At 37.5% G+C, this 23,631-nt stretch overlaps 1 protein-coding gene across 2 annotated transcripts in view; it reads left to right on the top strand.

The window, feature by feature from the left end:
• The window catches only part of ATG2B (autophagy related 2B), a 103,214-nt gene that overhangs the window by 17,680 nt on the left and 61,903 nt on the right, over nt 1-23,631 (top strand). For both annotated transcript variants that reach the window (XM_063439825.1, XM_063439824.1), the window contains exons 10-19: nt 9,563-9,680; nt 10,004-10,265; nt 10,375-10,525; nt 11,218-11,310; nt 17,445-17,633; nt 18,275-18,548; nt 18,631-18,733; nt 20,299-20,488; nt 21,004-21,146; nt 22,721-22,875. In XM_063439825.1, coding sequence (XP_063295895.1) covers nt 9,563-9,680; nt 10,004-10,265; nt 10,375-10,525; nt 11,218-11,310; nt 17,445-17,633; nt 18,275-18,548; nt 18,631-18,733; nt 20,299-20,488; nt 21,004-21,146; nt 22,721-22,875 — 1,678 coding nt within the window. The remainder of the gene's footprint in view (nt 1-9,562; nt 9,681-10,003; nt 10,266-10,374; nt 10,526-11,217; nt 11,311-17,444; nt 17,634-18,274; nt 18,549-18,630; nt 18,734-20,298; nt 20,489-21,003; nt 21,147-22,720; nt 22,876-23,631) is intronic.

Genomic DNA, 23,631 nt, shown 5'->3' with positions numbered 1-23,631 from the left:
AACCAATTGGTTTTCCCAGTTTTTATACTCAATTGTAGTGGAATTTTTCCATTTTCTGGCTATTAGTATTTTAACTGCTACAAAAGCATGGTTCACTAAATATTGTTGGTATAAACAAAGGTCCGGCCAATGTAAGTGAAGTAGAGCAGTGATTGGGGATTGTTCTATCCAAATTGTATCCCAAATATATAATTTTCTAAAGACTTGCACCCAATTTTTTTTTATTATTTTGCAGTTCCACCATATATGTATAAAGCTACCAACTGCTGATCCACATCTCCAGCATTGGCTGGACTCCCTTTGATCGATTCTGTTTAATCTGCTTGGTACCAAATACCACCGATAGCAGATTTTATAGTGTGTCTCAAATAGAATCGTATTATGAATATTTTTTTTGACTTGTGTCAACATATTGCCCCATTCTAATAAGTCTATTTTTAGATTGCATTCTTGTTCCCAGCTCTTTATCTGTTTAGATGAATTAATTTTAGGGGATGATCTTATCAAGGCATAGCATTTAGCCATATTTTTGTTTGGATTTTCATTTCCAAAAATCTGTATTATAAGACTATTCCTATTATTATTACTACTTGCGAGGTTCTTCCCCAGACATGATTTTATCCTTAGATATCGAAAAATCTCCGTTTGGGGGAGACCAAATACTTCTGACAAGGTTAGGAAATCTTTCATTTTATCTCTCAATAATATGTCTTCTAGTATTAGGATGTTCCTTCCCCTCCAAGAGTCAATTTTTAAGTAAGGATTTTATTACCAATTACTTCTCCATGCTTTTTTGGTTGCCAAATAGCCCTTGTTAGTTTTATCCCATTCAATGTTTGGGTCTCTAAACAATACCAAGCCAATTTTCGAGAATCTATTTTTGTCAATAACTGGGTATGATATACAATAGTGGCTTCGTAATGATTTATCATGTCTGGGAAATTTACCCCTCCCTGTCCTATAGTGTTAGTTAATTGATCTAGGCTAATCCGCGGTCTTTTCCCCTTCCAAATAAAGTTTTTAATTAACCTTTGTACAATCTCAATCCAGGGTAAGGGAATTTTTAAAGGAACCATTCTAAAAAAGTAGGTCCATCTAGGAATTATATACGAATTGATTATATTTATCCTTCCCAACCAACTAAAGAATAGACAATTCCATTTTTTTAATGTTATTCCAGTGGACTTCAGTAGCTTCTTATAATTAATCTCCACTATTTTGTCAATATCATCTGATATAAGTATGCCTAGATATTCAAAGCTGCCGTTAGCATCTGAAAAGCCATAGATCTTAAGAAATTCATCTTTCCAGTTTTTATTGCAATTTTTGAACATCACTAAGGTTTTTTCTATATTTATCTTATAATTCGAGACTATACTATACTGTTCTATCTCTTTCATCAGGTTCTCAATTGACTCGGCTGGGTCTGTAAGGGTCAAAATGGTATCATCGGCGTACATACTGATTTTCAATTCTCTATCTAGAGAAGGAACCCCCCGAATATTGGGGTTATTTCTTATTCTAATCGCCAATGCTTCCATAGACAATATATATAAAATGGGTGACAATGGGCACCCTTGACGAGTACCATTTTTTAAATGAAACCACTCTGAACACAAATCCATTCCTACCACTCTTGCCATCGGGTTTTGATAAATAGAACCAATTGCTGACAGCATCCAGCCATCTATTCCCATTGCCTTCAACACCCCCATCATAAATCCCCACCCGACCCTGTCAAAGGCCTTTTCTGCATCCAATGACAGGGTCAGGAGGGGAATCCCTGAGCCATCACTCCAATCCAGGACATCGATCATTCTCCTTATGTTAGTGCTCGCCTGTCTTGTGGGGACAAATCCTATCTGATCACTGTGTATTAGATCTCCTACTATCCCTTTCAGCCTTTCTGCCAATATAGAAGAGAATAATTTAGAATCCACATTGATAAGAGAAATGGGACGATAGTTTTTTAATTCTAGGGGATCTTTGTCCTTTTTAAAAATAGGAATTATATTGGCTTGTAAAAGTTTTTTGGGCCCCTGCCATTCATTGTTATTTCATTATATGTTTTGGCCAAATGTTCCACCAAAATATCTCCATAGATTTTATAAAATCTATTAGTCAGACCATCCGGACCAGGAGTTTTATAGCTCAGTAATTTTTTTATAGCTGTACGAAATTCTATTTCTTGCAAGGGAGCGTTGAGCTTTCCTTTTTGGTCTTCTGCAATCTTGGGGAAACATATTTCCTTCAGATAATCATTTATTATTTGATCTTTTGGTTGATTTGGAATATTATACAATTCTTCGTAATATGTTTGAAAAGCCTTTGCTATATCTTCTGGTTTCTTTAATAGAATTTTTTCCTTCCTATTACTATGTATCCTGTTTTTTCCTTCTGTTTTTTTCAATTTTCTAGTAAGCCATTTATTGATCTTATTATTTTCATAATAGAAGTTTGCTTTCATCCGATCTAATTTTTTTCTATTCTTTCCCTTTCTATTTTTTCTATCTTCATTCTAAGCTCTGATAGTTGTTTAGATGACTCTGTGTTTAATACAGTTGTATTTTTCCTTGCTAATTGATAATATTCAATATAAAGTATTTCCCTACTCAGACCTTTTTCTCTCTGGATCTTATTTTTTAGATTAATCAAGTACCCCCGAACGACCGCTTTGAAAGCACACCATATTGTAGCTGCTGAGAGTTCTTCTGAACAATTCTCTCTAAAATACAGTGTGATTAGTTGTCTTATTTGTTCTTGATCATTTTTGTTATTCAAAATGTAGTCATCTAGCCGCCATGTCGTGTTAGATCTTTTTTTAATTTCTGTTTTTATATTGAAGACCATGTAGCTATGATCTGACCATATGTTTTCTTCTATCCTTATGTTTATTATTTGTTCTACTAGATTTGCTTCTCCCAGGATTAAATCTATTCTTGCAAGAGAAGAATGAACTTTTGATGTATGTGTATATTCCCTTTCTTCTGGATTATATACTCTCCATATATCTAATAGGTTATGTTCTAATAATATATTTCTAAGTATTCTGGCTTGATTGTTCAGATGCTTGGATATTGGTTTACTATCTCTGATTTTTTTATCTAGGACAGGATCCATTATACAATTAAAATCTCCCGAGACTACCAAAAGTCCCACTTTGATCTTATCAACTTTTCCCATTATCATTTTAAAGTATTTAGTTGGGAGTATATTCGGGAGGTATACATTAACCAGAGTGTATATTTTCTCATCTAGCTTACATATTAATATTTGAAATCTTCCTTCTATATCTATTTCCTCATATATTATTTCTTTATTAATTTTTTTCGATAAGATTATAGCCACTCCTCTTTTCTTTTTTTTTTTTTAAGGACGCTTGTGAAATTATCTCATATCCTTCATATGCCCATCTCCTATCTTCTGTGTTCCAATGTGTCTCTTGCAACATCGCCAGGTCTATTTGTTTTTTCTTGAGTAGTTCCTTCATCATAATTCTTTTATAAGGGGTGTTAACCCGTTAAGGACCAAACTTCTGGAATAAAAGGGAATCATGACGTGTCACACACGTCATGTGTCCTTAAGGGGTTAAGCCCCTGTACATTAAGTGAAATACACTTCATATTGTTTTCCTTTATCAAGTAACTCCTTTCTGAGCTGTCATCCTACCCACTTCATTCACACACATCTGAGTTCTCATAATACAGAGAAACCCATACACACTCATTCTTACAAGCTGATATGACAGTATAAATACAACCGTCTCTTCAGTCTGTAAGCCTAGAAAATCTCTCATGAGATGTCTAGGGCTAAGGTCTAAGTCAGACCCTAAAGTGGTAGCCCGTAAGGGGGACCTACGAGGCTGAGGTTATTATTATCTGTTCCCTGCTCCCTGCCGTCCTCCCCCCGTCTTCCCCCCTATCCCCTCGTCTCTCCATAGTAAATTTTAACCTAAGGGGGAAAAGGAAGCCCGGGAGAAGGAAAACCGGAAGGAGGGAGGGAACGTAAAAAATAAAATAAAATAAAAAACCTTTACTTATTTTGATTAATTTATCTTATGGATCAACCCATCGTAATGTTCTTTCTTAAGTCTATTGTGCAATGATAACATTATAAATTCCAAACATCGCCTGCTTTTAAAAAGAAACTTTGCCAAAAATAAATATTCCTCAGTGTTCTAAACACGTTCTATTATTAACCTTTTAATCTATTTACCCCTTGGTGCTTAATTAAACAACATATAATAAATCAGTAATATCTTATCTCCATATATTATTTTCATTTGGGTTTAACCATGTTCAGTGTCTCATTATTATTGTGATGAATTAAATTTTCCTCCTCTTAGCCCTCATTATCTATTATTTGACTCCCTTTGTTCAAGGTTAAATGTGTCGTGCTGTGTTTAACCATATAATAGCCACTTTACCTTCCTTTCCAAAAATATCAACCAATTTCCAATATTAATATTCACCTATTTTCTAATCAATTTCTTTAATTAACCTTTTAATCCTACTACTTCTAAGTGCTTGATTATACCCACCATTCTAAATCAGTGAACATATATACCATTTATGTCGATCCACTCGGAAATCTTATCTCCCTTCTATTTGTTCTAAGTGGGATTCCTACTTTTACTCATTTTTAACATTAGATTACATCCTATTTATTAATATTACTTTCCTACCACCCCCTGGTCATAAATTACCATATTCGTGACGAGTATTTATCACCAAAATAATAACTTTACCATTTCCTAAATTGTTTTATCGTATGCCCACCAACCAATTGTATTAAATATTCATCTTCAGATTGCCCATCATATTAAATTTTCTACTCCTCTCTGCTAAGCAGAGAGAGAGAGAAAAGAGGAAAAAAAAAAAAAAAAAGATTTATACATATATATATATATATATATATATATATAAAAATATTAACAATAAACCCTTTTCTTCCACCCCCTCTCTCCCCCCTCTTTAGACTCTTATCTCAAGGAATAATTCGTCCATTCTTGTAATTCTTTCGGGTTTAAAAAAACTTTCTTCTTATCATTCCAATGTATTGTGATGGCTTTGCCTGGGCCCCATCTGTAAGCTATTTTTCTTTCTTTGAGTGGCTTCAGCGCGTCAAAGTATTTCTTTCTCTCCAATCTTACAGCTTTAGAGAGATCTTGATAAATTTGAATGTCCTTAAATTTGTCGTCTTCTGGGAAGTTTTTATTTCGCAAAGCTTGAATTAGTTGTTGCTTGAAGGTCATTGAATGGAAAGAGACTATCAAGTCTCTAGGGACAGTGTTTTGAATTTCTTGCGGTTTTTTAATTCTGTATATATTTTCCATACTTGTAACCAGGTCTTTATCTTGCAAATTCAGAGTTAGGAACAGGTCATTTAGATAGGCTTTTATTTTATCCTGGGTAATTATTTCTGGAATATTCTTTATCCTGATGTTTTTAGCTCTCGCTTTTTCTTCCAGCATATTTAATCGATCTTCCATTGTCTCCAATTCCAATTTCATCTTGTTTTGTTCCTCTTTAATTGTTTTACAATAGTTAGTTACTTGTTCTTGCATTTCTTCTACTTTAGTTATCCTTTTATTAATTTCTTCCATACTCTTTGTCATTTGGGTCGTGCTATTCTCCAGCTCCTTTTTAAAGATTTCAGTTTAACTGTCTAGACTCATTTTTATAAAATCTTGAAAGTTAGTCATGGAGCTTCTTTTATCTTCAGGTATGGATTCGTCTGAAAAGGACATTTCTCCTCCTTGTTTGTTTTGAGGAGAAAAAAAGTTTGTTGGGAATTTTTCATTTACTTTTTCTTTTTTGGTCTCCTTGGTTTTTTTTTGTATCCTTGGCATAGCCATTTTCTTCTTTACTATTTCCTTATCTCTTATGTTTTTCCTTCCCTTTTTCTTTTCTTTTTCCCTTTCTTCCTCTTTCCTTTTCTCTTTCTTTATCCTTTCCCTTTATTTCTTTTTCTACAGATATTAGACCCCAAGAGATAGAGCCACTTATATTTCTTATAACTCTTATTTTTGTTTACTTTTTATTGTGTCTCTTCCTTCCCTTTCTTATTTTCCTTCCTCTCTTCCCCTCTCTTCCTTCCGCTGAGGATTGTAGTTATTTTAAAATTATTATTCTGTTAAGAACCATAAGATGTCCCCATACAAATGGTCCTGATAATCCGTAGAGAGGAAAGATCTCTTATCTCCTTCAATTCACCGACTTCAAATGGTCTCTCTCTATTTCTTTTTTTTTTTTTCTTTTTTTTTTTTAGCCCAGTCTGGATTTATAGCTTGTTACTTTTGCAGTTTCTGTGATGGACCTTTTCAGCCCACCAATATAATTTAGATATTTATACACTGCTAAACAAACCCCATTTGTGCCTCCATTCAGACAGGCATATATTAAGTTATCACTTATATATCGTGGGACGTCCGGATATTATGAGACTTTGCTTCTCAAGCCTTGTTATTCAGCTTGTTATTCAGTTTTGCGTGTTTGTCTGAATATTATGTCGGAATAATATTATTGCAACCTTTTATGAAAGCTAGCAGTTCGCAAAATCAAACCGATTCCAAAAAAAAAAAAAAAAAAGAAAAAGAAGTATTTGACAACATCTGAGTCACTGCTGAGCGAGCAGTTCCCTAGCTCAAGCAGGTTGTATTCAGGAGGAAGAAAAAATAAATACCAATCGCCATCTGAGTCACTGTTAAGTGGTCACACTTTACTTATGTGCCCCCATATAATTCAAACAGACTTTAGAATACTTGCGTATTTGTAGTTCGACCCTGCCAGCACAGAGAACAGTCCCAAATAACGCCTTGCAGCTTTGAGTAAGTTCAGCGTACAAATTCAGCTTACATATCGGAATAAGTCGGTCCAAATCCATTTGCTATGCCCGGACGCCATTTCCTCGTGGCATCCTCTCTTCCAGCCTTGCGTCCCCCCACAAGCTCCTCCTTACGGTGCGTGCACGCTCACATCTCTCTCGTCACGCCCCCTCTATCTGGGTGATATGGGTGATTTTCAATGTTTTATTCGGTAGTGCAATTCCAGAGAAGTGACAGTTTCCTTTTATGAAACATTTACCTAACATTTTTATCCTCCTCTATGGCGAGTACAGTGATTTGCATGCTTCCTTTCCCAATGCTAAATACGACTTCCCACAATGCTTAGCAAGCGGTCACATTCGAATATTTTATCTCTCTGCTAATGTAGATGTTGAGATGTAAAATGCTTTTCTATTCCTGTGTATTAAATTAAAATTGTTTCCCACAAGGTGCCACATTGTAACCTTTGCCTTATGGATTATTTTTTATTAGGTAAAATAGACTCCTTGCAGCGCAGCAGAGGTATTTGTGATTGAAATATGGATTTTCTCTAAGCTTTTAATGCTAGAGCTGACTTGCACAGAATAATAATTTTGGGCTTTTTTTTTTTGTGGCTGATTATCCTCCTGCAAGTCAACTTTTTATATATGAATTGCATTTCATGTACCATGCAGATACAAACCTGCAACCGCCCTTTAGCGCACTAAGTTCCACTGAGTAACAATATATACAAATTGACTGTTTGGCAATTTAATAAACCTTTCTATAAGCATCACCTGTAATAGGGCCACTTCAAAGGTTGGTTCCTTGTAAGATAAAGTTGAAACTCACAATGCTACAGAGGAGACTCAGAAGGGCAAGCTTGATCCGACTATAATGTCTTAGCTTTACAGTGATAGATATGACAGTACTCTATTTTTCAGAATTTTGATGCTCACTGTATTGTTGCAGATGATACTGGAGGTTGTTTGAAATTTGTGCAAAGTAAGTTTTGGTGGTTTTACTCATAGATCACACATTTAGCTAGGAAGAGGTAAAAGGTAGACTATTTTCTCAATTCTATGGTTAAGTGCAGTGCATGGATCATGCTTTTTCTTGTATTTTGTTGTAGAGTGATTTTAGTTCTGTGTGCTGCAATGTTGATTTGTGTATCTGTGATGTGTAATGAGGATAAAAAACTTTTATATATACCATACCATGCCACGTCAGAGGCAGTGGAAACAGCTCCGCAAAGAATTGACAGCACTGGCAACCAGACTGAGCAGGTACACCAAAGAAGCAGAGGCTAGAGAGAAGCAAATAAATGCAGTTTGCCAATAAAACATCCGAGGTGTATGCACAGCTGCAGGGTAACCACAATATCCACCCAAGACCCACCCAGATTCGAAGATCCTTCATCAAGAACTTGATATGCAACCTGAAAACAACTCTAGAATCCAATTCCAGGATGATAACACAAGTAAACATCAAATGTGACATGTACCACGGTGATGCACTATCACCAATACTGTTCTGCACAGACCTAAACCATCTTGCCAGATCACCATGCAAAGTGGATATGGATACAGGTTCAAGAATGGAGCTACCATCAACCAGTTACTCAGCATGGACGACATCAAGATGTATGCCAAGAGTGAGCGGGATATACATAATAGGAGGTCGGGGCCTGATGAATGTCAAGGTCACAGTCCTGGATAAAACACAGAGCATCCACAAGTACATAAGGAAGACAGCTCTCAAAGATGAACTGCCAAGATAACAACAGATGGAGGAGGTTCCATGGCAAGACAAACATCTCCATGGGGTGTACCACTAGCAGATAGTAGTTGTGGCTCATGAAATCCTACCCATGGTTGGAAAATGCAGAAATGAAAGACAGTAGTGAGGCACTAATCCTGGCAGTAGTGGAACGGGCACTGAGCACCACATCAGTAGAAGCCGGGGTCTACTACACCAGACAGGACCAAAGGTGCAGACTTGCAAATATGCCTCTGAGACAATCCAGCACATAGTAGATAGGTGCAAGATGTTAGCAGGGACCGCATACTCTGAGAGGCACAACCATTTTACTGGGATTGTGCACCAAAATATCTGCACAGAATATGGGGTGGACCTGCCTAAGTCCAGATGGAAGATACCACAAATGGTAGTTGAGAATGATAGTGCTAAGATCCTGTGGGACTTTCAGATCCAGACAGGCAAGCAATTAGTGGCCAACCAACCTGGTATTGTGGTGGTAGACAAGAAACGGAAGACTGCAGTGGTGGTGGATGTGGCAATACCAAGTGACCATAACTTCAGGATGAAGGAGCATGAGAAGGCGGACAAATACCAAGGACTGAAAGGCAGTTGTCCCAGTTGTGAAAGGAGAACTCAGGGCTGTGAACCCCAAGTTGAGGCAGTGGTTTCAGCAGATTCCAGGTGGGACATATGAGATCGCTGTTGAAAAGAGTGCCGTTCTAGAAACGGCTAAGATATTGTGCAGAACTGTCAGACCAGGCCTCTGGTAGACCCAAGAATGAGGAATACACAAAAATATACCACCCGGAGGAGTGAGAGTCATTTTTTTTTGTTTTTGTTTAATTGTCCAATCATTTTATATATGTTTAGATGTTCACATGTATTCACTGTCTGTATTTGTTAGAGTTGTTTTTCATTTAATCATGTATATAACAGTGTTTTATAGAATATCTGACGATGAAAAGTAAACCAGAACCCCATTTTTTTTTTCCTTAGCTGCTGCCGACTTGGGGTGATTATCATGATTCTGAACACTTATCAAGAGGGGAACACTTATCAAGAGGTGTACCATTGAGATCTTCCTTTGGTCAGCAGAGCACCATACGGAGGACACGTGAGTAACATACTGATTTGCATTTTAATTAGTAGTACCAGGGGTGCTGAAGTCCAGCTTGATGTTCAATATTTTGATGAATTAATCTTCTCATTGACATTGATTTACTTTTAACACAGGTTCCGAACACCTGAGGAGACACTGTTGTAGAAATACAATCCAGCAGGTGGACGGCATTATGCCATGTAACAATAAAGGATAATTGATATCTGGTTAAATGTGAAAGATTTACATGTCCATTATTTAGAACTTGGCCTAAAACCTTCCATCACGTCATCTACTTTGATTTAATGTTTAGTGTTCTATGTTCTGTTCTTTTGTAGAGCTGCCTTCGCGCTCCATATCTGTGGATGAATCCAGACCTGAACTGATATTCAGAATGGTCTTGGGATCTTTGTCAATCTCTGTACTTCATATCGATCCATTGGCTCCAGCAGAATCCACTTCAAGCCCCAACCCTCTCACTCGCATGTCGTCCGATTTCTTCAGTCACATCAAAAAAGCTGATCCACTAACGTTTGCAAAAGATGACTTTGCCAGCTTCCGAAGTGTTTTTGCTCAAGCATGTTCTCATGACCACCTTAGGTAGATGGATTTAAAAACTCTTTAACTATGTTGAATTCATGGAAGATAAAATATTCCCTTTTCATGAAATGACATTGAATTTTTATCTTTCTTTGTTTCTCCTTGACAGATTTGTGGGTATGGGAATTAAAGTTTCCCATGAGCAACGTCAGAGGTCTAGCTTGCGTAGTTTCAACACTGATGTGTGTATTGGACAAACCGAACTTCTAGAGTGCCTTTTCCCTGGTGATTCTAAGACCATTCCACCACAATTCACAGAGGTATAGAAATTATTGTACCTGTGCTATCAACATCAAACCAGTCTGCTAGAAACAGCAAAGCTTCCGCATTCGGCATATTCATAAACTTGAGGTGGCTGGTGTTTATGGGTTGGCTTAAGGACTACTGGATCTAAAATGACTGTCTATGTAAATTGTGACAGTATTTTATTTTAATGCATTACAAAAAAACTGCAGACAAATTGAATAAAACTATTTAAAACAAATAAAGTTACTCCTCTTTTAAAGTGCCTTGCTTATTTGGGTCTTCTTGCAGCTGCTTAGGAACATCTGATTTTGCTCTGAGAGGGCTAATCTCATGCCGTAAGCTTTTAACCACCAGGGAATTATGGAAAGAAATAGTTTTTCCAGTTCCAATCATCACGTAGGATGATTTTAACTGCTAAATGAATTGATGGCAGACTGCTGTGGTTTACTATCAGGAAAGTTGCAGACACAATTGGGCCAAAATTGACATTGACAACTAGTACAAATTGTTGACACTATAAACTACTCTCACTAATAATGCGAAGTGCTTATGGTGCTTAGATGGACCACCTCATCCAGTGATATTATGATGCCGAACATTGCAAAGCACATAGTTTAAAATACGCTTTGTGTTTATTCACATGTTAAATTTTCAAATTGTGTAGCTTTCCTCACTCTTTTTCACTTTTCTCTCTTCTCAAAAAAAGCTGCTAAAATTTGAGAGTGATAAATCAACTGACTTGCCCTCCTCTCCATCTGTTCATCTTCAATATAAACATTCAGAGACCAGAGGACCCCAGGTAATGACAATGTTTTAATAGTAGGTTATGCTTATACCCCCCTATTGATAATTGAATAGTTGTGTTATTTAAAATGTGCTTGTGTTTTCTAATTCTCTTTGCTATTTTGTGCTACATAATCACACAATTAGAAGAGCTATCATTTAAAGAAAAGACAATACGAAAATACTTTATGTAACTCTATTGTACCTCTGCATAGTATTTTTCCTTCAGTTACAGCAAGGACAAGTCTCCAAAGGAATTATGCAGCTGCCCATCCCATGTGATGGGAATCAGCAGCACAGAAACAGTTTGATCTGTTATACCACGGGTGCCCTAAAGGTAGATGTTTTAAAACTACTACTTCCATGATGCTTTGTCATTCTTAAAGCATTCTGAAGGCATGCAAAGCTTCATGGGAGTTGTAGTTCTACAACATCTGAGGAATCTACTTTTTGGGCACCCCTGTTCAGGACTATCATAAAACATATTAACAAAAGTGCAAATGCTTCCCAAGCCCTAACAAAAATTGCTTTTATCAGTTGTATAATTGGCCTTTGCAGCTAATGAACTTTTAGTCCAGTACTTAATTCCATGTTAGTGTTGGACATTATTCAGTCAAATGCTTCTTACAAAGAAGCATTGAGGACAAATCTCCAGTCAAAAGCTTCTCATAGAGATTGGTTGTTTTACAGAAATCTTGTGATTTGTATCATACTTTAGGGCTTTATTAGATCTATGACATTTTAAGTATTTAATTTTATGTGTCCATTAAAATGCTGTCTTGATTGATAAAACTCATATGGGCTAGAGTTCTTATCAGGCTCAGCCAACCACTGTATGTGGTTAATTTAAGTTATTTTCCACATAAGCTGTTCAGTAAGTTGTTGTTTTAACTTTTTTTTATTTTTTACATTAGACTTGTTTCTTTTTTTTTAACACACATTAGCATCAGCCAGAATATTACAGAACACTATAAGATGTGTAGTCCTACATGGGCAGACAAATTGTTGCTATCAAATTTGAGACATGCAATCCCAACGAGTAGCTAGATTTTTTTTTATTTTCGTATCTAACTAGGAAGGAAGATATTAAAAAAAAAAAAAAGAGAGAGGGAGGAAGTAAGGTAGCAAGAATTAATTACATGAATAGTGTAGAAAATCAAATATAACTTTTATTACCTTTTCATTTGTTATTTTAAAACACCTCACTAGCGGTCTCTTCGTACTCAAAATTGTACTGGGTAACGTCTGGTTGATTACTATAACTTCCTTCTACTTGGTCTTCTGCAACACTCCATTACTCAAGCAAATCCAAAATGCTACTGCCTGCAAACACCTTAACATGCCCCATTCTGCTCTTGCTTGACACCCTTTAAAAGCTCAACTGGCTTCAGGGACACCATCAGTCTCTCTTCAATGTCTTACTCTTTAGTGAGACATCACCTTCCATTACTTTGCTCCTCCCTACCCCTCCTCACTCATCTTTTGCTACACTCCAAACTGTCCTCTCCGCTCCCTCAACTCCATCTCTCTTACTCAACATCTACACCTATTTACTCTTTCACGATTCTGCTTAATTTCCCTCTTAGCCCCCTACTATTGGATCACGTTCCCTCCTCACATCCAATCTCTCTTGACACATTTATTTACTGAAGCCTTTCAGGTCACTTCCTAAAACAATCTCTCAATCACCCCACACAGCTCAACATGTCTGACCTTATCATCCTCCCATTATTCCCTTATCCTCAACAGTGCAGCTTTCATCCAGGCTTTTTCCTGTGTTGTTGTGCAGAGAGGTTTGAAGACTATGGTGAGGCCTAATAGAAAGCAGTTGTTGTTGGGGGATTCCATCATAAGAGGTGTGGAGATGGACAATGGTGGTCTTGTGAGGTGTCTTCCCGGAGCTACTGCTCACAGAGACAGGAGACGTATCTGTAATATTGTTAAGCAAGCAAAGCAGGAAGGGGAATTGGATGTACTTGTCCATTTAGGGACAAATGACTTGGCTTGCAATGAGGTTTCAGAGGTTAAGGAAGTTTTTAGTGTTTTTGCCAATGATATACGGCAGGTTGCTTCCACACTGTCATTCTCTGAAGTTCTGCCTGTGCATAACACTCAGAACGACAGGCGGATGCGTATTAGGGACTTTAACTTGTGGCTTGGTGAATGGTGTCGGGAGCAAGGATTTGGCTTTATTGCTCATGGTAGCTCTGTTTGGAAAGGAAATAAACTGTACAAAAAAGATGGTTTGCATCTTTCTCAAAAGGGAACAAATGTTCTCAGTGAGCAGTTCAGAGGTTTTGCTAGGATGTTTTTAAACTAGGAGGGGGGGGCAAAAGGGTGATAAAACATCAATCCAATTGTCCCCCAAAACAAGGACAGAAGGTGCCTGTAGCAAGTGTGTTAAAAAATGATAAGCTTAGAGTCATGTCTACAAATGCTCGCAGTTTAGGGAATAAGATACATGAACTTGTGGCAATAATGGCAACTGATAGTGTAGATTTAGTCGCTGTTACCGAGACATGGTATAATGAGAAAAATGACTGGGACATAGCAATACCAGGGTACTCTTTATATAGAAAAGACAGGGAAGGCAAGAAAGGGGGAGGGGTGGCCCTGTATGTAAAGGATAGCATAAAATCTAGCCTAATAAAGGTTAGTGAGGCGAACATAGAGTCCGTTTGGGTTACGTTAGAATTTGGTAATCACACAGTAACTCGTGTAGGTGTGATTTATAGGCCCCCAGGACAAATTGAAGAGTTAGATAATCTACTAGTTGAAGAAATAGCTAAAATGACAATGAAGGGGGAAGTTATCATCATGGGTGACTTTAATCTTCCTGATGTGAATTGGAAAACAAAAATAGCTACTTGTGCCAGGAGCACACATATTCTAAACTCCCTACTGGGATTGTCTCTAAAACAAGTCGTTGAGGAGCCAACTCGTAAAGAGGCCATACTAGATTTAGTGTTAACAAATGGAGATTTGGTATCAGATATTACTGTAGGTGAAAGTTTAGGATCCAGTGATCATCAGTCAGTGTGGTTTAATATAAGAACAGTGACTGAGTCACACCACACAAAAACAAAAGTTTTAGACTTTAGAAAAACAGACTTTTCTAAAATTAGAATATGTGTAAAGGAGTCATTATCAGACTGGAGCAATTTATATGGAGTCCAAAATAAATGGGATTATTTAAAAGTTGCACTACTGAAGGCAACAGAAAATTGCATTAGGCTTGTCAGTAAAAGCAAAAAATTCAAGAAACCACTGTGGTACTCCGCAGATGTGGCCAAAATAGTAAAAAACAAAAAGTTAGCATTTAGTAATTATAAAAAAAACCAGAGTGAGGAAGACAGAATGACCTATAAGATTAGGCAGAAAGAGGCTAAGCAAGTTATAAGAGCTTCCAAATCCCACACAGAAGAGAAAATAGCACAGTCAGTAAAAAAGGGGGACAAAACTTTTTTTAGATACATAAATGAGAAAAGAAAAGTAAAACAAGGATTAGTTAGATTAAAAACAAAAGAAGGAAGGTATGTAGATGAGGATAAAGGTCTAGCTGACTGCCTCAATGAATATTTTTGTTCGGTATTTACAGATGAAAATGAAGGAAAGGGACCTCTGTTAACAAAAAGGATAAATGAGTCATTTATTACACGTGAGTTTACAGAGGAAGAGGTTCTATTTCAACTGTCAAAAGTAAAGACAAATAAGTCAATGGGACCTGATGGAATACACCCAAAGCTATTAAAAGAGCTTAGTGGTGTACTAGCAAAACCATTAACAGATTTATTTAACCAATCATTGAAAACAGGAGTAGTCCCAGAAGATTGGAAGTTAGCGAATGTTGTGCCCATTCACAAGAAAGGTAATAGGGAGGAGTCGGGCAACTATAGGCCAGTAAGCCTTACTTCAGTAGTGGGGAAAGTGATGGAAACCATGTTAAAGGATAGGATTGTTGAACATCTAAAAACACATGGATTTCAAGACCAGAGACAACATGGGTTTACTTCAGGGAGATCATGCCAAACTAATCTTATTGATTTTTTTGATTGGGTAACTAAAATTATAGATCAGGGTGGTGCAGTAGACATTGCTTACTTAGATTTCAGTAAGGCTTTTGACACTGTTGCACATAGAAGGCTTATCAATAAACTACAATCTTTGAGTTTGGATTCGAATATTGTTGAATGGGTAAGGCAGTGGCTGAGTGACAGGCAACAGAGGGTTGTAGTCAATGGAGTATATTCGAAGCTTGGGCTTGTCACCAGTGGGGTACCTCAGGGATCTGTACTTGGACCCATTCTCTTTAATATTTTTATTAGTGATATTGCAGAAGGTCTTGATGGTAAGGTGTGTCTTTTTGCGGATGATACTAAGATATGTAACAGGGTTGATGTTCCAGGAGGGATAAGCCAAATGGAAAATGATTTAGGTAAACTAGAAAAATGGTCAGAGTTGTGGCAACTGACATTTAATGTGGATAAGTGCAAGATAATGCATCTTGGACGTAAAAACCCAAGGGTAGAGTACAAAATATTTGATAGAGTCCTAACCTCAACATCTGAGGAAAGGGATTTAGGGGTGATTATTTCTGATGACTTAAAGGTAGGCAGACAATGTAATAGAGCAGCAGGAAATGCTAGCAGAATGCTTGGTTGTATAGGGAGAGGTATTAGCAGTAGAAAGAGGGAAGTGCTCATGCCATTGTACAGAACACTGGTGAGACCTCACTTGGAGTACTGTACACAGTACTGGAGACCCTATCTTCAGAAGGATATTGATACCTTAGAGAGAGTTCAAAGAAGGGCTACTAAACTGGTTCATGGATTGCAGGATAAAACTTACCAGGAAAGGTTGAAGGATCTTAACATGTATAGCTTGGAGGAAAGACGAGACAGGGGGGATATGATAGAAACATTTAAATACATAAAGGGAATCAACACAGTAAAGGAGGAGACTATATTTAAAAGAAGAAAAACTACCACAACAAGAGGACATAGTCTTAAATTAGAGGGACAAAGGTTTAAAAATAATACCAGGAAGTATTACTTTACTGAGAGGGTAGTGGATGCATGGAATAGCCTTCCAGCTGAAGTGGTAGAGGTTAACACAGTAAAGGAGTTTAAGCATGCGTGGGATAGGCATAAGGCTATCCTAACTATAAGATAAGGCCAGGGACTAATGAAAGTATTTAGAAAACTGGGCAGACTAGATGGGCCGAATGGTTCTTATCTGCCGTCACATTCTATGTTTCTATGTTTCTATGTTTCTATGTTTCCTGTAACCCCCCAGATTTCCCAGAAATAAACATTTTTTAAATAGAAAAGTTGCAGAGACAGGTTGTCTGCACCAAAACCATTTGAGTTGGATATGGTGTTTAGAGCAACCTTTTAATTAACAATTTTACTCCTTGGTTCAGAAGCCTTAATTATGTATGCAACACCCCTTTTGTGCATTTGGTTACATAATACATGATAGTTTACTTCTACCAAATGCCTAATATTGCCAACCGCTAATATTAAAGTGGTTGTGTCAATTAAATTTTATTTTAGCAAACTCTATTTTAAAGGGTTACTCCAAGTACCTTCCTGGCCTGATCTGCAAGCTTGAGCGCTGAGCTGGTAAATTGGTCCAATCACTGGTGTCTATATCCGAAACCTTTAAAGGATCACTATAGTGTCAGGAAAACAAACTCGTTTTCCTGATACTATAGCATCCTTAGGATCCCCCTTCCCTCAGGGTCCCCCTCCTTTGGCGCTGAAAGGGTTAAAACCCCTTGAGTCACTTACTTTGACCCAGCGCCGGGCTCCCTCGGCGCTGGTGATCTCTCCTCCCCCGCCGACGTCAGCTCCCGAGTGGAGCCGAATGCACATGCGCGGAAAGTGACGTGCGCGCATTCAAACAGTCTATAGGAAAGCATTTCTCAATGAAACTCTGAAGGGTAAATTTAGGTCACATTTAAGGACACAGCCAACAATAAATAAAAAAAAATATACAAAGAAACCTAAAATAAAAGAAGCAGGGTTTTGATCATTCTGTTCTCGATCATCTTTGATCACTTTCTGTTGTAGGTTTAGCAATTTTCTGCATAGTGTTTTAAGGCTGAGATGAGAGATATTTCATTGATAACATTATATTCATTTTCAGGGTAGTTCAGGAAGACTAAGCTCTGTTCCACAGAGATCAGAACTCCAAGTGAAACTGGCACCTGCGTCCTGCGAGTTGGATATTAGCATTGTAGACAGATTAAACTCACTGCTTCAGGCTCAGAAACTGGGCCCTGTGGAAATGATGACATCACACCTGTACACCTCTTACAACAAGCATATCAGTCTGGTAAGTAGCATAGAAACAGATGGAATGGATATACCTGCAGAATAGATGAGTGTATTATTTAATGATTATGTAATTTAGGAAGGTGGGACACTTAGGTTAAATAAACAGTCTCTTCTTTTCTAGTGAGTGTAGGGTTAGGTAACAATCCAGTTTCCATTTGGAGAGAGAGAGAGAGTGAGTTTTCTCTTAATATTTGTAGAAAACTGGCAGGAACAGAAAACGAGCAGGAATTGTGGTATAAAAAGCTATATAAACGTATTAATTTATAAAAAGCCACTGGTCCTATTTATTTATAAAAGCCACTGGACCAGTGGCTTTTATAAATAAATATGTTTAGATCTTTTTATACCACGATTCCTGCTCCTTTTCTGTTCCTGAGTTTGGTGGATCCAAACTCTACCCCCCTAAAGGATTAGGGGTGGCATCCTGAAGGCGCTTTGACTACCTTCACTCTGTGAGTGCTTCTAATTGCGTGTCTATATACATGCTGTATACAATTTTACACTATGAGTTGTTAATTTCTTTTTAGGTTCAGACAGCGTTTTCCCCTATTTTTTTGTATATTTTTGCACTTTGAAGTATGTATTCTGGAAAAACTTGTTTATTCCAACCTAAGTTTTCCTCTTTTGCTCGTTCTCCAGCACAAGGCATTTGCCGAAGTTTTTTTGGATGATTCTCGCTATCCAGCCAGCACACGTCTGTCCATTCTAATCTCGGCACCTGCACTCAATCTAGCTGTACGATTCCCAATTCCTGACCTCCGCTCAGACCAAGAGAGGGGCCCATGGTTTAAAAAATCTCTCCAGAAAGAAATTCTGCACTTACAGGTCTCAGATCTAGAGTTTAAAACTGAAATCTTTGGCGGCTCTTCCCCAGAACAAATTAAGCTGGAACTTATCTTCAAAGAATTGACAGGTAGCTTTACATTGTAAATATGCTGCACTTTACATCATATGAGAAGGAATTCTCAACTATTTCTCTATGCTGTTTTCATTAGGAGCCTTCCAGGAAGATACTGATGAATCACCCATCAGGTTCCTTCAAGTATGCAGAGTCCAGGATGGAGATATGATGACATCTGACAATTTTGATTGGCCAAGGTTTATATTTAATCTTATATTTGCAGTAAAATGTCCATTATTATACTTTATAAAAATAACTGCTACATGTTGCTTTTATCCTAATTTGTTCCTTAAAAATAGTTATGGTAGTTCAGGTAAACCTTGCAATTGGTAAATGACTGGGTCATTGGAGTAGGATTTTTAAAGAATATTTTTTTGAGGACATAGACAGTCATTGTTCTTTATGTAATTAATATTTAATATAGTAAATAATGCAACATGGAATGGGTTTAAGTCCATCAAGAAATGGGGAGAATGCTTAGCTTGATGCAGGTCTTCAATGCAAATGTATAACATAAGTTTCATTTTAGCCATAACTCCATATAAAACACAGTTTTTTTTTTTTTTTTTTAAACTAAAGTATGAAAGCAGTGAGAATTCAACTATGCACCTTGGCAAACATTAGGGGGCTTGTGTGCATACACAACAGTTGCCCTTCTGTGCCAAAACAGCATCTTCTCATATAAATGCATTGGGTAAATACATCATTGTAGGGAGTGTTCAGCATCTTAATGCAGAGCCTGAAGATGTCAACGTTGGTGCAGAAAAGATTGCAGGACACATCAGGAAGGGCCTCTAGTGGTTGCCTAAGTGAAAAGCTCCTAGAAGTGTCCTTAGAGACAAATGTAGACACTGCCTTCTTTTAGGAAAAAGTACGTTTTTACAATTGTCCGCTAATACAACTTTAATGCACTTGAAATCTTTTGATCTCATTTAATACGCTGTGTGCATGCTTGAAGCTTTATAGTTTTTGCATAAAAAAAAAAAAAATATATATATATATATATATATACAGAATGCTGAACCATAAGCCTGTTTCCTTAGCCAAACATCCTCGTGCCAGAAAGATGTCCTTCTGAATTGTGTGCACCTTGAGTGAGCTGCTTTTAATTCACAACCCAGCTGCCGACAGTCAGAGAAAATAAAGCAGTGATATCCTTACAATATTTCTCCCTGGGCGTCCTCTCCTTCTAATGCAGGTTTATTTGTAGTTTAGATCACTCAGTGCTATCAGTGGCTGAGTTATATATATTAGTTTGATAAGGAAGTATTTTTCTGTAGTGAGGGTTCATGGCTAATTATTTCTTTTTGTGTGCAAAAATTATAAAGATTTGAGCATGCACGAAATACAGTATGTTAATGAGGCAAAACCTATCAAATGCATTGATGTTGTATTGGTGTTCGGAGTATCCCTTTAATGTAATTTGAAGGCTGTAGAAAGAGAATTAGTCACTAACATCTGGTCTTCAGTTTTACTCTCAAAAACATCTTTTATTATCATTACTATGTTATTATTTATATAGCGCCAACAAATTCTGCAGCGCTTTACAGTGGGAGGACGAACAAACATGTAGTTGTAACCAGACAAGTTTGACACAGGAACAGAGGGGTGGAGGACCCTGCTCAATGAGCTTACATGCATTACATTACTTACATTACTTTTAGGCCTTCCTGCATTGCAAAGTGGTAAATTATTTTGTATTGGTGTAAAATGTGACTCTTTGAACATTAATGGTGTGATTGTGATATTTTTTCCTTTATAGAATTGTGCTTAAAATCAATCCCGTAACTGTGCACTCGATCTTGGAGCGCATTGCGCCCGAGGAGGATGATGAAGGTCATTTTCAGGAAGATGAAGATGGTGCACCTCACTCCCTGAAAGATGTCTGTGATTTCAAACGCCCGGAGCCATCCCCCTTTTCATCTCGAAGAGTAATGTTTGAAAATGAGGAGGTACTAAAAATGTCTAGATAATTTGTCTGCTTTGGATAGAACAGATGAAATTAGTATCTTGTGTTACCTTTTTTTTATTGGACTCTGGATAGGAGCTTGTGTGGACATTAAGTCCTGCTGGTTTATACGTTTTATTAGAGCTCCTTCCAGCCGCCTATCAGTGATTTTGCCAATCGGTTCCCTATCTGTAAGGGGGAAGGGGGGGGGCACTAAGTTTCCTCCAGTTCATCAGCTGGCTCCACCATGGGGCCTAGAGGACACTAAGATGTCCCCTCCTCCATTTTTAATGTAATAGCTCCAACACGCTGGCAACAGGAAGCAGCATGAGCTGCAATTATTGACCAGTCGCTAGTCTCTTATTACAGCAAGCAGCGACTGGAGGCACGCTGTTTAGCTGACATGCCCTCAATTTGTCGCTCTCCCACAGTCCTGAACCGTGCAATACAACAAGACTCATATCACAGTAACGTTCATGTCATTTATTCTTATTGATATATGACGCTTTTTTCTCCCAGATGGTAATGCCTGGAGATGCCATAGAAATGACTGAGTTCCAAGAGAAAGCAATCAGTAATTCTCATTATATATTAGAGCTGACCCTGCCAACTGTGTACCTAATGCTTCCCAACAAATCCTTCTATGAAAAACTCTATAACAGGTGAGTAGGCTTCAGAGTGCACATACTTTGAGACCCGACAGAAACCTAATTTTTCTGTGCCTAGGCTAGCCACTGCTGCATTAGATGCTAGAATATTGAATGGGCGTAAAAATTATGATAGAAATATGTGGAACAAAAAATTCAGTTAGAAATGTCCAACCCAATGTGTACACATTACATTTTTTTCTTTACAGAAATTAGAACAATGCAAAGATTTAATCATGTGGACCTGGTTCCTTTAAGTCTTTAACCCCTTAAGGACCAAACTTCTGGAATAAAAGGGAATTATGACATGTCACACATGTCATGTGTCCTTAAGGGGTTAAGTGTTAATGGGTCTATCGTAAGATGACCACAGACAATTACTGTATAAACCCTGTTGCTCTTTTCATTCATCATTATTCCACCATACATGAATGAAACTTGTCGCTTTCTTGAATGGAATTTTTTTTCATTGTCACTAGCACCAAAATGGAAATAAATAGATCTGGAACTCTATATAAAAAGCAAACATTGTTTAATACAGTGATCTTTTCCAATGCTCTCGGGGAGGGATCCTAGTTTTATATTTAGATGAACGATGCCAACATGCATCCCTTAGCAAAATAATCTTTTAATAGGATTTGGGAAATTAAAGTGCACTTGTCATGCAAATAACATGAGGTGGTACAATCTAGAGAATTATATTTTATGCACATTTCACTAAAGAGACACTATAGTGTCAGGAATGCAAACGTGTGCCTGTGTTGCTGTTTAGGTACCTGGCCCCCCTTAGATCATTCTGAAAAGGTGATTTTACTCACATTTTTTCCTGGTCTCGCAGAAGCTGGCTCCGCCTCTGTGGCTGAGATCAGCAATTTTGATGATCTCAGCGAATCCAATGCTTCCCAATAGTAAAGCATTGGGAGGATATTGCACATATGCATTAAAATTCCGCTCTGCGCCAATCAGCATCTCTTCACTTCAATCCCTCAGTCCCCCATGTGTCTCATTCCTTCAGTCCCCCATGTGTCTCATTTCCTCTCCTATCTCCCCCATGTGTATTACCCGCCAGTGTACGTTTTGAAGGCAAATTTCGAATTACTTTTAGTCATAGGTGTTGACTAAAAAGCCATTTCAGTTTTAGTCGTATTTTAGTCATCTGAATTGTTTTAGTTTTAGTCGACTAAAATTGTTAGTCGACAAAATTAACACTGGTAGGTAATTCTGTTATCAGGTTGCTTTGCTGGATCTGATATGTATTTACATTTAAACTGTTAATTTTGAGGGAAGACACCTGAATGCCAACATGAATGAGAGTAGAGCATTATTTTATTAAGAGTGGGTCCTTAATGCAAAAGGGACTTTGTACTACTGTCACTGTCTGTTAGGGAGGAAGGTATGTTACCCTGTTTAGTTCCAACAGAGTGCAATGTGACTCTCTCAAATTCTTACCCATGCTCACTATTGTTGGGCTTTATAAATAAAAATGATTGTCAAAGTTTTAGAAGATAGCTATCAGCGTTTATGTTGTGTACAGTTAACCTTCGGTGAAATGGACTTCTTCTCATGTGTTTAACATTGATTTATTTAAGAGTAAGCAATGATTTGTTGCTATGGGAACCTACTGCTCCATCTCCTGTGGAGACCTTTGAGAACCTGTCTTATGGAATCGGCCTTTCAGTCGCCAGCCAGCTAATTAACACCTTCACAAAGGATAGCAGTCACTTTAAATCAGCAACTCATTACGGTGAGCTTTTATTTATGTTTTAATTATTATTTATTTGTTGAAAGCATTATTTACCACATTTCTGAAAGAGCGGGCGCCAGAGTGATCCTCGTTTTTTGTCCATCTGCTTGTAAACGGTTTGGCAAAAAATCTGGGGGATTGCACTCATATAATATTTCCAATAGCAACAGTACACTGAGCTATTCCTTTAAAGGGACATACATCACTTGACAATTATTTCTTGTAAATACAAACACTTTTATGCAATATACAAAACAAAATACATAAAGAAAACATTTACAAAGTATGTAATAAACATTTATAAATGTACTATAATCTTGTTCAGCTTGCATTATTGGGGACCCCTATCAGCTAGGGGAGTTCATTCAGCCTCTCCCCCACATTCCCTCTTACTAAATTATCTCAGTTTCAGACCAGTCCACTAATGACAGAAACAGGGCATCATTGTGCAGTATCAGGAAAGAGAAACCTGACACTGGAATATGCTTTATTTAATTACACTGATCAGACTCCTTATCCTCTTCTCCTGTCAGGATTCTGCAAGGTGACGAGATCTTCCACCTGCACGTATGTGTACATCAAAGCAGAAGGATCAGAGGCCTTGCTGCAGAGTAGTGACTCTGTCAGGCATACCAAATGCACTTTTCCAGCATTCCTAGGGATAGGACACCGATTGGTTACATTAGTGTCCACCCTGGCATGGATGTGGAATGCATAAGAAAGAAGAAGCAGATAAATATGAAAAAAATCATAATT

The sequence above is a fragment of the Pelobates fuscus genome, chromosome 13 (genome assembly GCF_036172605.1).
Source record: "Pelobates fuscus isolate aPelFus1 chromosome 13, aPelFus1.pri, whole genome shotgun sequence".
NCBI classification, from domain to species: domain Eukaryota; kingdom Metazoa; phylum Chordata; class Amphibia; order Anura; family Pelobatidae; genus Pelobates; species Pelobates fuscus.
Note: the sequence above shows the minus strand (reverse complement) of the source record. Positions and strands in the feature narration are given on the sequence as shown.